At 34.1% G+C, this 13,429-nt stretch overlaps 2 protein-coding genes across 2 annotated transcripts; one reads left to right on the top strand and one right to left on the bottom strand.

The window, feature by feature from the left end:
• The first annotated feature begins 1,733 nt into the window (after positions 1–1,733).
• LOC101215742 (putative glutamine amidotransferase GAT1_2.1) lies at positions 1,734–4,046 on the top strand. The gene is made up of 4 exons (XM_004138757.3): positions 1,734–2,104; positions 2,219–2,949; positions 3,084–3,296; positions 3,384–4,046. Exons 1-4 carry the CDS (start codon positions 2,014–2,016, stop codon positions 3,621–3,623), a joined length of 1,275 nt encoding a protein of 424 aa, XP_004138805.2. The 5' UTR covers positions 1,734–2,013; the 3' UTR covers positions 3,624–4,046.
• A 3,529-nt stretch (positions 4,047–7,575) lies between these two features.
• LOC101214788 (probable splicing factor 3A subunit 1) lies at positions 7,576–11,831 on the bottom strand. The gene is made up of 3 exons (XM_004138585.3): positions 11,527–11,831; positions 8,264–10,525; positions 7,576–8,158 (listed from the first exon to the last, which is right to left on the bottom strand). The coding sequence occupies exons 2-3, from the start codon at positions 10,421–10,423 to the stop codon at positions 7,889–7,891; spliced, it is 2,430 nt and encodes an 809-aa protein (XP_004138633.1). The 5' UTR covers positions 10,424–10,525; positions 11,527–11,831; the 3' UTR covers positions 7,576–7,888.
• Positions 11,832–13,429: the final 1,598 nt, after the last annotated feature.

The raw sequence follows: 13,429 nt of genomic DNA, 5'->3' as shown, positions 1-13,429 counted from the left end.
TATACTTTTTTAATAATGACAAAAGTAGAGTAGTATGAAAAAAAATTTAGAAATGGGTGAAAAAAATTAAATAGGAAAAGTGGTGTATTTGGGACACATGACTTCCTTTAAAAAAAAATTATATTCATGCAAAAAAAAAAATTGAAGATGAAAGCATTGAAATTGAAAACTAAATGTTAATAAAGAAATAATCGAATTAAAATTGTATGTCAATTTAATAAGAAAACATGAGATATTTAATATATATAAAAAAAAAAAAAAAAGTTTGCTAATAAAAATATAATTAAATTAAAATTTATTAAAAAATTTAAAATTAGAGATTGAGATACTTAATTAATAAATATATAAAGAAAAAAAGAACAAATAAATGTGTTGATAAGGAAATAATCAAATTAAAATGAAAAGAAATGAATTTAATAAGGAAGAGTTTAAATAAAAATAATAATAAATCTCTAATTAGTCCAAGTCTACACTAATTAAGTTAGAAATCAAATCTTCAACAAACTCTCGTTTGGAAGGAAGCAAATTATTTTATAAGTTATAGATACGATTGCCCATCTAAAATATATATCAACGTGTTATGTATTTTGCAATAGTCATCATCATCCCAACTACTTGTAAATGACTTTAAAAAAGACTTTGATGGTGTTTCGTACCTATTCCAAATCATCACCTTGACTTTTTTTTTAAATAATAATAAATCACACACGTGTTAAGTAAAACTTAAACGTGGTTAGCATAGAAAAATTCTATATTAAATGATCTTATTAACACTAACATATTTATTAATTTTGAAATAAGAAATAAGAAAGTAATTGGTTGAATTAGGGTTTAGAGGAGGATTAGGAAGCATAATTTTGGTTTAAAAAATGAGTGAAGAGATAAGAATTAAGTTCAGTAGACGGTGCCGGTGGAGAAAAAGTAAGAACTAAATTACATACTTAGCTTACACTTGAAACACACATGCATGCATCCACACATACACCTATTCCCTTCCTTACTCTTCACCTCCCTCACTTCTTCCCTTTTAATAACTCATTATTATGCCTTCACTTTCTCTTTTATTAATTTCAAAATATTTGTAGTGGAAAATTTCAAATTTAATTATGAATCTTTTCTTTAGAGAAAAAAAAAAAAAAAAAACTCACATGGGTAGCTATTCTTTTAATTTAATATATCTTTCAAATTAATATAGTAAAAAACAATTAGCACCACCCACCATTTACTCCAAGGATCTCTCTCTTTCCAAAGATTCAACAAATTCATAACTATATACCCACAATTAGTCAAAAAAGAAGACTCCAAAACGAAATAATAGATTTGTATTTCAAATATCTTCATATTTAATTAAAATACAATGTGTTAGATACCACTTTCATAAATTATTGGAGTTATTTCTTCTCGAAATTAAATAGTTATTAAAAATCAATTTTGATGTGTAATAACTTATTTGGTCTTAATGTCGAAGATAAAACAATTAACATATTTTATGGAGTAGAAAATGTAAATGTATAATAAGAATAAGAAAAGGAAAAGGAGGGGAAGTAGAAAAGAAAGAAAAGAAAGAAAAGAAAAAGGTATTAAAATAGAAAAAGAGGAAGGAGGGCAGCGGCAGCCGTGCGTGCCAACCAAACCACAAACCCTGGGGGGAGCTTTCCAAACCTATCTCTTTTTTCCCTTTTTAGATTTCTTCTTCTTATTATTATTATTATATTTTCCTATCTGTAATTAAACTAATTAATTCCTCCTAATCCTAATCCTTTAATGGGGATCCCAATCTAATTTCTCTTCTTCTTCCTCTTCTCCTAAACTATAATCCAAAAAAGCCTTCAAACCCTTCAAAACCTTCCTCTATATAAACCCACTTTCCCTCACCACCATTTTCTCTCAACCGAAAACCTTACTATTATTATTGTTATTGTTATTATTATTATTATTATTATTATTATTACTATTATTATAAATACTATTAGTAATAAACACACAAAATTACTCACTCAGTTTTCCGTTTTCATGGCCGCCTCTGATCTCTCCGTTATTCTCCCTCGCGTTCTCGTTGTCTCTCGCCGTTGCGTTCGCAAGAACAAATTCGTCGATTTCGTTGGTATCTTTTTTTCATTCATTTTCATGCATTCATCAATCAATCCATCGTATCCATTTCTTCATCTTGATTTTTCTTTTTTTCTTTTTTTGCTTTTTTTTTTTTTTTTCTCACCAGGGGAGTATCATCTTGATCTCATCGTTGGCTATGGTGCAGTACCGGTTATAGTTCCAAGAGTTTCCGGTGTTCATATGCTTTTAGACAGTTTCGAACCGATCCATGGAGTTCTCCTCTGCGAAGGCGAGGATATTGATCCCTCTCTTTACGAAACCGATACATCCGGTTTATCCCAAGAGGAGCTTGAGGAAATCAGGCGCTTACATACAAGCGATACCGCCATTGATAAAGAGAAAGATACAATCGAGTTTCGATTGGCAAAACTCTGCTTGGAGAGAAACATTCCATATCTAGGGATTTGCAGAGGATCGCAGGTACTCAATGTTGCGTGTGGGGGTACGCTTTATCAGGATATTGAGAGGGAAATTAGGAAGAAGAGTCCGGGAGGGGAAAAAGTTGTTCATATTGATTACGATAATTACGATGGGCATAGACATAGGGTTAAGGTGGTAGAGAACACTCCATTGCATAATTGGTTTGGAGATTCTTTAGATGAAGAAGATATGGAGATTATGGTGAATAGTTATCATCATCAAGGAGTAAAGGTTTTGTCTCAAAGATTTGTGCCAATGGCTTTTGCTCCTGATGGATTGATTGAAGGGTTTTATGATCCAGATGCTTATAATCCTGAAGAAGGTAAGTTCATTATGGGACTTCAATTTCATCCTGAGAGGATGAGACACCCTGATTCTGATGAATTTGATTATCCCGGATGCCCTGCCGCTTATCAGGTACTATTTCCATCAATACAAATTTTGTTTTTCCATTTTGAAACCAAGAACCATAGACTGTGATCGTATTAAATTGTATTGAAATGGGATTTGGTGCATTGATCTGAAAGTTTGCAAATGGGATTTTGGTGCAGCAATTTGTCAAGGCAGTAGTTGCATATCAAAAGAAGTTAAACAGCAGCAAATTATCAGCACCCAAAAAGACATTAAAGCTGGACAATGAAATGGAGAAAAAAAGGAAGATCATAGTCAGAAGCTTCTCCCTCGCCAAAAACTTATACACAACCGGCCGCGATGCACAGCCAGAGAAAGAACCCGAGCTCGAAATCGGAGCAGAATTTCTAGAGGTACCATTATTGATAAATCAAATCAAATCAAAACTCAAATGCACAACCTTGTATTTGATAATTAAAAACATTTGCTTGTTTTTTCAGTCAAACACGGCTTTAAGTGTACAACAAGAGAACAGACTAAAGCAAATGGGTGCAACAGTGAGAAACGGCAGTTCTTACATAGAAAAATTGAAGCTAAATGAAGCAAGAGAAAGAACAGCAAAGAATGTGATGGGGAAGATGACAATAGACCAATTATCTGATCTCTTGTCTTTCTATCACATGATGGGTCAAATTTGCTCAGATGTTTTGGAGAGAAAGTTGAATGACATCGTCAAATAAAAGCAAAGGCAGCGACACTGAAAAAAAAAAAAAAGTAAGATATGTACTCATTTTGCCCTTCCATCCAAATGTCCCTTTGTGTGTCATTTTCTTTGCTATCTTTTGTTGTTGGAGCCACACATGAATCTCATCGGGAACACCCAACAAATATGTGTATCTGTTTATTTATTTATTTATTTTTCTCTCTTAAAAAGGGTGAGTGGTCAAATTGGTATTGAGGATGAAAATTTATGTATTGCCTTTCTCTCCCCCTATTTGTTGGGTTGGAAATCATGATGTTGATTGAATTGGAATTGGAATTGTAAAGTTGGGGAAATCATGTTTTACTTTCTATTAGTCTAAATGTAAAGGAACATAAATTATGTAAAATAATAAGCTATATCATGATAATACTAATGAGCATGTCAAAACGAGTTTGGGTTACGGTGTCATGACCTAATTAGTTTGTTTGATTAGTTTATTATTGGTTGTGTTGTTCATATTCTTTATGTAATCCTCATGGACGGTGGAAGAAGCTATTTTATGTTAAACAAACACATGCATGCATACTTGAGCCAATCAACTAATGTAATCCACGTGGCTTTTATTAGTGTTTAAGATAGTTTTGTTTTAATTGTTTTCTTAAATTATAAATTGTTTGGAGAATGATGTTAAAGGACAAATACTACCTAAATCAAGTTTTAAACTTTTAGTTAATAATTTTAAGTTTAATATACTTTAGACAACCATGATATTCGTCTTTTATACAAACTATCGAATCCAAGATCGACAAGGACAAATGTGAGAGAGTTTCTAACAAACAGGGGGAAAAGGAAGTTAAGTGAAAATTAGATTTTTCCCTCCTCGACCTTAGTGGCCAAGATCAATTGGACTTTCATGACCAAAGAGCCATGTTTGGCCTCAAAGCCTTAGACCAATAATCCTTGTGAATGGTCTATTCATATCGACCCACTATTCTAGAATACTTTAATTAACTATGCATACAGCAAAATACTGACTTAAGCATCATAGTGTTTATGGCAAGCACCTGATATGTTATTATTATTATTTTGTTTTTTTGTTTTTGGTAGGTAACATTTTTTCCAATATATAAATTTAAGTTATTGAATTCACTTAGTTGAATTTTGCCATCAACAATATAGTAGTATAATATCATAGTGATAAACTTCTATCTCAATCCAAATATTATATTTTGATTGCAAAATTTGAACAAGAAGGCTCCCACGTCATTTGTCATGAATCTCATGATGATAAATGTGCATTTTAAGTTATAATTCAGAAAAAAGTCAAAGCAAGCTAAAAGTAGGAAAATTATTCTAAATTAAGAAAAACAACTTACTTTTTGTGACAGAAAGAGATTCAAAGATACCTATTCGAATCAACCTCACAAAACGAATGTCAATTCAACTAAGCAAGGATAAGCACAAACTCAATAAAGGAAATGCAAAGAGTAAAGCAACATGATGTATTAGCATAAGCTTAAGCCATCTAATCTTAGAACATGCACATGATCAAATTTCATTAGAAAATTAAGGCCAAATGACATGACTTTGTGCCAACACAATCATCACCTACTTATGATAAAATAAGTTTTCTCCTCATTCCCTACATGCATGCTTGATCTGATTATAGTCTGAAGAGACGTCCATGACACTTAGCACCTCTTATCATGTTATGGCATTCGCAAACTGATCGATCATTAAAAGGAAAAAACTATCTTTAGGACAAGCATTTTTCAATCAATAAAATTAATATGCATTTGTTCACTTTCCATTTGTCCTCTTGATTAATACCACGCTAAAGAGCTACTCAGGGTAAGTATCTGTATGAGACCAAGCAAACACAACTACATTTCTTAAGGAATTTAAGCAGCTTTGCTCTCTATTCCACCCTCAAGGTGTTTGGTCCCAATATTGCTCTATTTTTCTTGGATATGAGAAGGATGAACTTCAACATTCTTCTACCCGTTGTCCCTTCTAGTCAACTTTGATTAAGGGATGGTTCACCTTATCTTCGTCTAATATAGAATGATTGATCTCAATCAGTTGGACTCTGACTTGGCCTGAGTTTGCCTCGACTTCGACTTGATCTTAGTTGTGCTTGGCCTCAAATTGGCCCAATGAGAAAAGATAGATTCTCATTTTAATCATTAGTGAATCGGGGGCCTCGTCCTTGACCTCTAGCGTTAAGGTGATGGGTTGTCTTTATAATCTCTAGCTTTCTTCTTTGTCACCTTAATTTTCCTCATTTTGATGTTCCCACTTACATGATTTTCGACTATTTGGGTTAAATTTTTACATTTTCTCCTTATAGTAACTCTCTTTAGCAAGGTTGTTGGTAGATTTGGTTGAATCTCTTGGATCTATAATTGTTAGTTGATCTGAAAACTTGCATTTAAAACTGTTGATAGACTTTGACTAAAAAACTGAAAAACAAAATTAATTTTTTTGCTTATTAATCAATCTTCTAGGTTTCAATACGTTTTGTTTTTAAAAATGTACTACCTAGCTTGTTATGGAAGTTGTTTATCGAGTATTTTTTGTACTTATCTTCGTTTTTTAAATGCTTCTCAAATAAGAGTGCAAGCAATAGTTCTAACACTAATTGAAGGATTAACGTTCTGGCATAAAACAATAAATTTATATATGAATTAGTAGTATAAGTTTCTGTTGAATCTTTGACAAGTGTAGATGTTCATAGTTGCTAGTTTTGTTGATTATTAACTAATTCTTCTTTAGATATTGGTCAAGTACTTTATGTTTCGATGCTGCATTTTGGCTTGTGGTTTAAGTTGAGTTGTTTAGCGTGGTTCCTTTTCCTTAGTTAAGCCTTTATGCATATTCGCTATAGTAGTTGTATTGAAAAATACGAGTTGTTACGGTTGGTCATTGGTCTTTTAGATCCAAATTGCAACCAATGACCAAATAACCAACAATAATTTTGCTTTCAAATTGACTCAGAGATATTGCCAGTTCGGCCCCAGCATGAAGGCTAAGATTATGACTCACAAGAAATGTGCATCCATAGAGGGGAAAGATTGCTCTCAACCTCCAAAGCAGAGATGGGCATATCGGGCCGCTTAACCTCCATGGCCGAGGTCGGCGAGCATACAGAGTCGATCAGCCCAATTTGCTTCCTTCCTCCTAGTTTCTTCCTCCTGACCCATTTCTTACACTCATTTAGTCCTCACGTCACTATTGGTATTCCGATAACGAAAAGTGAAAAAATGGTAGTAAAACCACAAGCCAAAGTTCAACATGGGGCTGCGGAACCAATAAAGATGAGAAGTCAAAGTATGGCTGCTGAACCAATAAAGACGCAAGAAGAAAGTTTGGATGAAATAATTAAGAATAGGAAAAGAAATGGCTTACTTATATGTATTGATAAGAATAAACAGAACCTTTTAATAGAGAAAAAAGGATCAATGATAGAAGAACAAAGAAATGAAAGAAGCCAAGATTATTTGTCCTTTCTCTTGTGATCAAAATAACAGAGTCCATTCAAAACCATCACAAAAGGAAATTAACCCATCTCTCTCTAATAATTATTTAACGACCCATTTATGAGGAAATGAAAAAATTGTTCTTTTTCTGTCTATCAACTGGAAGGGTAACATAAAGATAAGCAACACTAGAGTAAGAGTACAATATAAGTCTTGAAACAGGAGATTTAGGATCATTGCACAAAATGGCAAACTTGTATCGATCACATAACTTCTCTAAATAATAGGGGAAATGAGGTGGTAATGAAATTGAAGCAATACAAAATAGCAAAAGGAAATGCAGAACATGGCGAAATTTGAAGGAAACATAAGCAGAAGGCCAGAGCTTTGACTTTGTTGGTAAATGGATGATAGCATGAGATTCTTTATACCAAAAACCTCAAAAATTATGTTCTACATTATTAGAACTCATCAGGTAAAAGTAAAACCAACACACTAAAGGCTAATGAATAAGTAACAAACAAATATTCATCACTAATTAACAGACGAGTGAATTAACGTTTGAGTTTACCTCCACTCTTAGGGCTGTGATTAACAACCTAAATGGACACAATCAAATCCTCAAAATTCTGACATAAATTTCATAATCTCATTTCCTAATAAGAATACAGTTAGAAAGCAATTTTACAGTCTCGTTGTGAGAAGGAGTGAGGGAAGTTGAATCCAGATGAATATGACATCAATTTGAACATATAACAGTATGCCTCAACATTACAAGGAAAGTCTAAATTTAAACCTCAACTAGTATGCAACAAGGATTTGTTCATCTCTTTCTACCACCACGTTCCCTTAAAGAGAGGGAAAGTCCTTCACCTGCTCCAACGTTGTAATAAGCAAGCGACATATTGTCCTTGAGGAAGCCGGGTTTTCCACTCAACTTCTGTTTGTTTGCTGGAAGCTGGATCTCACCGGCAATCTTCTCTTTTAAACTTCCAACCGTTTCAGTGAGGGACTGGACAGTAATCTCCAGGACTTGACCTTTGAGATTTCCATCATCAAGATTGGGAACAGATACAGTGATACGGACAGGTCCCTGCCACCAAAAATAATCTCTTCAGTAAAATAGTAAAAGTTATTATCTATGCAATCAGCACTAAGATACTAAGAAATAAGTACACAAAGAACAAAGAATGCATACAGGATGTTGTGCCAAAAACTGGTCTTCCGGCATAAGCAAAGAATCATCAAGCTTCTGTCTCTTTGGTTCTGGTTCATCTGGAAGCGGAGGAGGAGCTTCGTCAGGTGGTAAGGGAGGCATCAATCCTTGGGGCATAGGTGGTGGAGGAACTCCTTGTGGCATAGGTGGAGGAGGTATCATAGTATTCATAGGTGGGGGGGCAGGGAGAGGAACAAAAGGCCGTGGAACTTGCATGTGAGTAAACTGAGATCCCGGTGGGGGTGGGACACTCATATTTGGTGCATTCATAGACATTTGTGGAGGCATAGAAGGAGGCCGATTCATGAAAAATGATTGTTGTCCAGGCATTGCAGGAGGTGGTGGCTGAACAGAAGGAATCATTGAGATGACAGGCGGTTGTGGTGGGGGTATAGGAAGCCCACCACTAATTGGGGTAGAATAGTGTGCATTCATAGGTAGGGAAGGAAGATTCAGGGCTAGTCCAGGTGGAGGCGGGAGAGGACGAACTGAAGGCACTCCAGGTTTCGGTGGCAAGGCTGCAGGGCCTGGGAGGTTCCTTGCATCATTGTTAGTAGCATCATTCTGATCCTCAAGATTCTGTGACATAGCTTGATTTGCTGTACGGCCAATGCTTCCAGTATGGCCATCCCATATGACCTGCTTCGGTTGATCTTCTTTCTTCTTTTCAATCTCTGCCTTGACAGCATTTGATACTTCCTCCTCAGTGGTACCAAATATATCAGGACGAAGTCGTGCCAGTCCAACTATATTTCGTGAGATCTCATCATCCTGAGCAAGAGTAGTCTCCCGTATCTTGGCAAACATTCTTTCCTTTTGCTCTTTGTACTTCGGATCAATAAGTGAAATCCTCATATGTTCAGACATCTCATTAATTGGAATTAGTTCACCTGTGATTGGAGAAACAACAAATTTTGTATGATCTCTTTCTGCAGGAACTCTCTCTTCAGGTCTCTTCCAGTTCTTAACGATCCTCATTGGTGGCTCTGGCTCCTCATCTACCTTCATATCATTCTTGTCATTGTCGTTTTCTCCTAACCTAGCAGCCCGCATACCCTCTTCAACAAGTTGCATCTCTTCTTCATCCATATCCATTTCCATCTCCTTCCCAGGCTCAACAATCTCTTCCTCAGCGACAGAAATCTTGCTTCTTCTAATTACCTCCTCAAGAGTCATTGGTGGAGGCAAATCTTCATCCTCGTCATCTGCAAAGTCTATTGCCTCAACTACAACAAAATCATGCCAATCAATCATAGCCATTTGTATCCTTTCCTGCTCAATCTCATCTTCGGCTTTTTGCCTTGCCTGCTCTTGTGAACGTTCCCATTCAAGTCTATGCACACATCTCTCAAGCACTGTTGTCATGTCAGTAACATTCTTCTTCAACTTCTCAGTCAACCCCTTGGGGGGCATCAACACTTTAGAATATGCATCCGCTAGGGAGGTAAAAAACATGAACATACTATGCGTAGGTTTCAGAAAATGAAATTGAGGATTGTTAATCTCTCTACTCGTCAATCCTGTCAAGAATGATTTCCCATTTCGAGCAACAAATTGGGCTGTGAGCTTGATAATATCCAATTCTTCCCCTGTAATCCCTTCAGGAAGACGAACAGTGTACTGCTCAGCCTCTGGGGGCTCAAGTACTTTGCGCACGGGTTTGAACAAAGCAGAAACATCAGGTTTTGCTGCTATTGTTTCATTGTTGTCAGCAGTTGGACCAGATGGGGCTGATGCTGGTGCAACGGAATCTGCACCTTGTGAAGGCTGCTGTGCAGATGATTGATTCTGGGCACGAAACTCAGACAACCTATGCTGATAGTAACCATGGTAGGGATCTGAAGGGTTCAAGAAATTGAACTTGACATTACCAGCATTATTTGCAATAATCCTTTTCTCAAATTCTGGTCCATTTTTTGCAACAAATTGTGAAGTTTTATCAACAATGCTTCTGATGTCTGGAGGAGGATGTATGATACCAATAGTTTTAGTATGAGTTGCAACTGATGTAGGTGCAGAGTTGGTGTTGTCTTTATCCACTTCATTGTTATTAATAATTTCATCCTGCACATCCTGAACCGTAGGTTTTGAATCCTCAGAAGGAGCTGGAAGAGTCAAGATTGGTCCAAATGAGCCAAGCATTTTCTCCACAATAAAATAAGACTTGAAGACAAACAGAAAATATTTCAATGGTAACACCGCCTCATACTAGCAAGATATAAACTTTCTGCAACCTATTGTTATCTGCAAAATTAAAGATTCAGAGCAATGCCATTATAGTTCACAAAAGAATGGATGATATTAACCCCGATGTCTGTTCAAATACTAATATTAATACTAAAGACAGAAAAAATCAATGTATCATTAGTTAGGTGAAAACCCAAGCAACAAATATCAAAATTACATTTAAAATATTACTACACCAAAGGGTAAATGTAAAATCTAACAAATATCTACCACAATAATGTGCCTACTTTGACTTTGTACGACAACTAGTTTCTAACACATCTGTTGCACTATAAGTGTTAAAATGTCCAGTATCTGACTTGTGCTGTATACGACAAAGACAAGCTGGCTAAACTAAAGTGTATGTGCTTCTTAGGCTCCGCCTTTCAGCTTCCTTAAGCTTTCCCTTTAATTTTCCCTTCAACCATTTCAACCATAACCACAAACAAAACAAACAAGTATAAATATGTAAATTGATTCTCTAATATTCAAGGAAACTACTTACGGGACTGTTAATTGTAAATATGTAAACAATACTCTGTAATTTCACGTCACATTCAGTGGCAGCTATAGTAGCAGAGGAAGTAGCAAAAGAGGCAAGACATGTTCCTAATCTAACATCTCTCTTATTAAATCAAAACTGAAGCTCATTTATAAAAATTACTAAGCTTCATTGCTGAAGAAACTAAAACCTACTAATAAGAAAACTAGATCATAATCAACAGAACTTTAATTTTTCATCATTTCCTCGGAAAGAGATAATCAGAGGAAGGGATAATTAAGAAGAAAGAAATGGGAAAAAAATACAAAATCACTAAACCCGTCATGGATCCAAATGGGAAAAAAAAAAAAACAAACCCTAATACACCTTTCAAAAAAGCCAAAAACAAATCCTTATCTGTTCAATCAACTGTGAAAAACAACACAGACCAGAAGGGTTTTATTAAAATGACAACATGATTTACAAACTTTGAATCGGGAATAAGAATGAAAAATCTAGAGAGAAATGAAGTGTCTACCTGTTTAGAAAGAGAAGAGAGGGCAGAGGGAGATCTTGAGGAGAAGGCAAAGGAAAAGAAAACTAGAGATGAATTTCAAGCAGGACAAGTAGAGGGCAACGTTGGGAGAAGGGAAGAGTGAGCTGGTAAATTATGGTCGTCGTCGTCGAAGCAAGGGTTTCGAGTGGCTAGTTCGCCGGAAGTTGCTGCCAGGCGTCGCCGGGGAAGAAGAAGCTGGGAGGGAGGGAGACGAAAGTGTTAGCCGCTACAAAGGGAGAGGGGAAGATATCGAAATTTTGTGTGAGAGAGTGTCCAATTTTTTAGTAATTAGGGCTTCTCAAACATAAAATATAAAATTTCAACAAATTAATATTATAATTTATCATTGATATTTAAAAAAAAAATTGTTCCCAAATAAAGAATTGAAAAATTTTCACAAATACAAAAAATATAAAACTACTTTTAAAAAATAGCCAAAAAAAAATAAACTTCTATTTATTTACTTCGATGGATATTAATTATAGACGTGTATCAATTTTTATCGTTGAGAAAGACTATAAAACAATATATAAAATTTTGTTATAACTTGTAAATAATTTTATCTACATTTTTATATTAAAATTTCTTTACGAGAAATGCATATATGATGTAAATTTTAGATTAAGTTTATCAACTTTATTGTCTACTTTTTTTTAAAAATGTTATCCACTCCAATTATCGTAGATATGATGTATCAATCAAACAAAATCTGAAACTAATCATTTTTTTGTAAGTGGTTTTATAATATTAAATCATTTTTATATTGGGAAATTTTTAAAAATGATAGATTTTACAAAATATTTACAACTTATAGCAAATTTTATCGTTGATAGTCTTTGATATACTATAGTAATAGAATCCAAAATTTGGTTATAACTTTTAAATATTTTAATTTATTTTACTATTTTTAAAAATGTCACTTTTATATATTTATATATAAAGCACAACAACATTTTGTATCATTTTGTATAAAATATCGAGAAATTAAAAATTATGGAATAACATATGATTTGTAATATTGTAAATGGAAGTATGAAAATAAACACAAAGCTTAAAACTAAACCTCTGGTAAACTCAAATTCTTCTCTTTTTTTTTGCCTCAACGTGTAAGTCATGGAAGATAAATTTTAAAGAATAAGTCTAAAAGAGTTAGGAAAGTTTTATGAAATCATTTTAATTTAACAAATCAAGATAATATATCAAATCATATAAATAAATCACTTGGCATAAACACCATTTCGCATAAATGAATTATCTCAAATAAACACACATTAGTTAACAAACATTCCCTTCGCCAAGGATCCTGAATCATTCTGTTACGCTAAGTCACATAACTCTCTTATCATCATGTAGTCTCGTACGCCCCATGATGACCTTGACTCTTTATGTGCACATAAAAGTTAACATATCTCAAGGAAACAACTAATGATTTGAAAACTATTTCATAGCATTAAAATTATTATTGTCAAATCAAGTTTTGAACATTATAAATCATACCGAAAGAACACTCTTTTGAAATACTTTCTTATTTGAAATCATCTTCCAAATAAGTGAAGAGAAATCATAATAAAGATTTTAACATGAAAGCTTTAAAGATAATTATTTACAAAAAATTTAAGAAGAAAACACTCACAAAATTTACTAAAGAAGTCCTTTTTCTTCTCGCAAGCCTCTTCTCATGTAGTTAAACTAGTAGCACTTCAACAATTTTAAGTTTCTCTTTAAAATAAATTACCAAAACAAATGATTGAGGTCCTCTATTTATATAGTTCTTAAACCAACTTAGTCATGTTTAAACTCTTCTCAGATCGCAAACTCCCACTTCTTAATGAAGCACGTGTAAAGTTAAGATGTATCCTTTATCATGCTTAGCTTGAACTCCACA

Source organism: Cucumis sativus, chromosome 2 (assembly GCF_000004075.3).
Source record: "Cucumis sativus cultivar 9930 chromosome 2, Cucumber_9930_V3, whole genome shotgun sequence".
In the NCBI taxonomy this organism is placed as follows: Eukaryota; Viridiplantae; Streptophyta; class Magnoliopsida; order Cucurbitales; family Cucurbitaceae; genus Cucumis; species Cucumis sativus.
This window is presented reverse-complemented; position numbering and strand designations above follow the sequence as displayed.

What these genes read in the sequence shown, in the direction of transcription:
- LOC101214788 (XM_004138585.3), bottom strand. Translation starts at nt 10,423, where the DNA reads ATGCTTGGCTCATTTGGACCAATCTTGACTCTTCCAGCTCCTTCTGAG. An exon ending in AGTTTTTGGCACAACATCCT is followed by an intron (nt 8,159 to 8,263) that starts GTATGCATTCTT and finishes TTTTGGTGGCAG; the next exon opens with GGACCTGTCCGTATCACTGT.
- LOC101215742 (XM_004138757.3), top strand. Translation starts at nt 2,014, where the DNA reads ATGGCCGCCTCTGATCTCTCCGTTATTCTCCCTCGCGTTCTCGTTGTC. An exon ending in GATGCCCTGCCGCTTATCAG is followed by an intron (nt 2,950 to 3,083) that starts GTACTATTTCCA and finishes ATTTTGGTGCAG; the next exon opens with CAATTTGTCAAGGCAGTAGT. An exon ending in TCGGAGCAGAATTTCTAGAG is followed by an intron (nt 3,297 to 3,383) that starts GTACCATTATTG and finishes TTGTTTTTTCAG; the next exon opens with TCAAACACGGCTTTAAGTGT.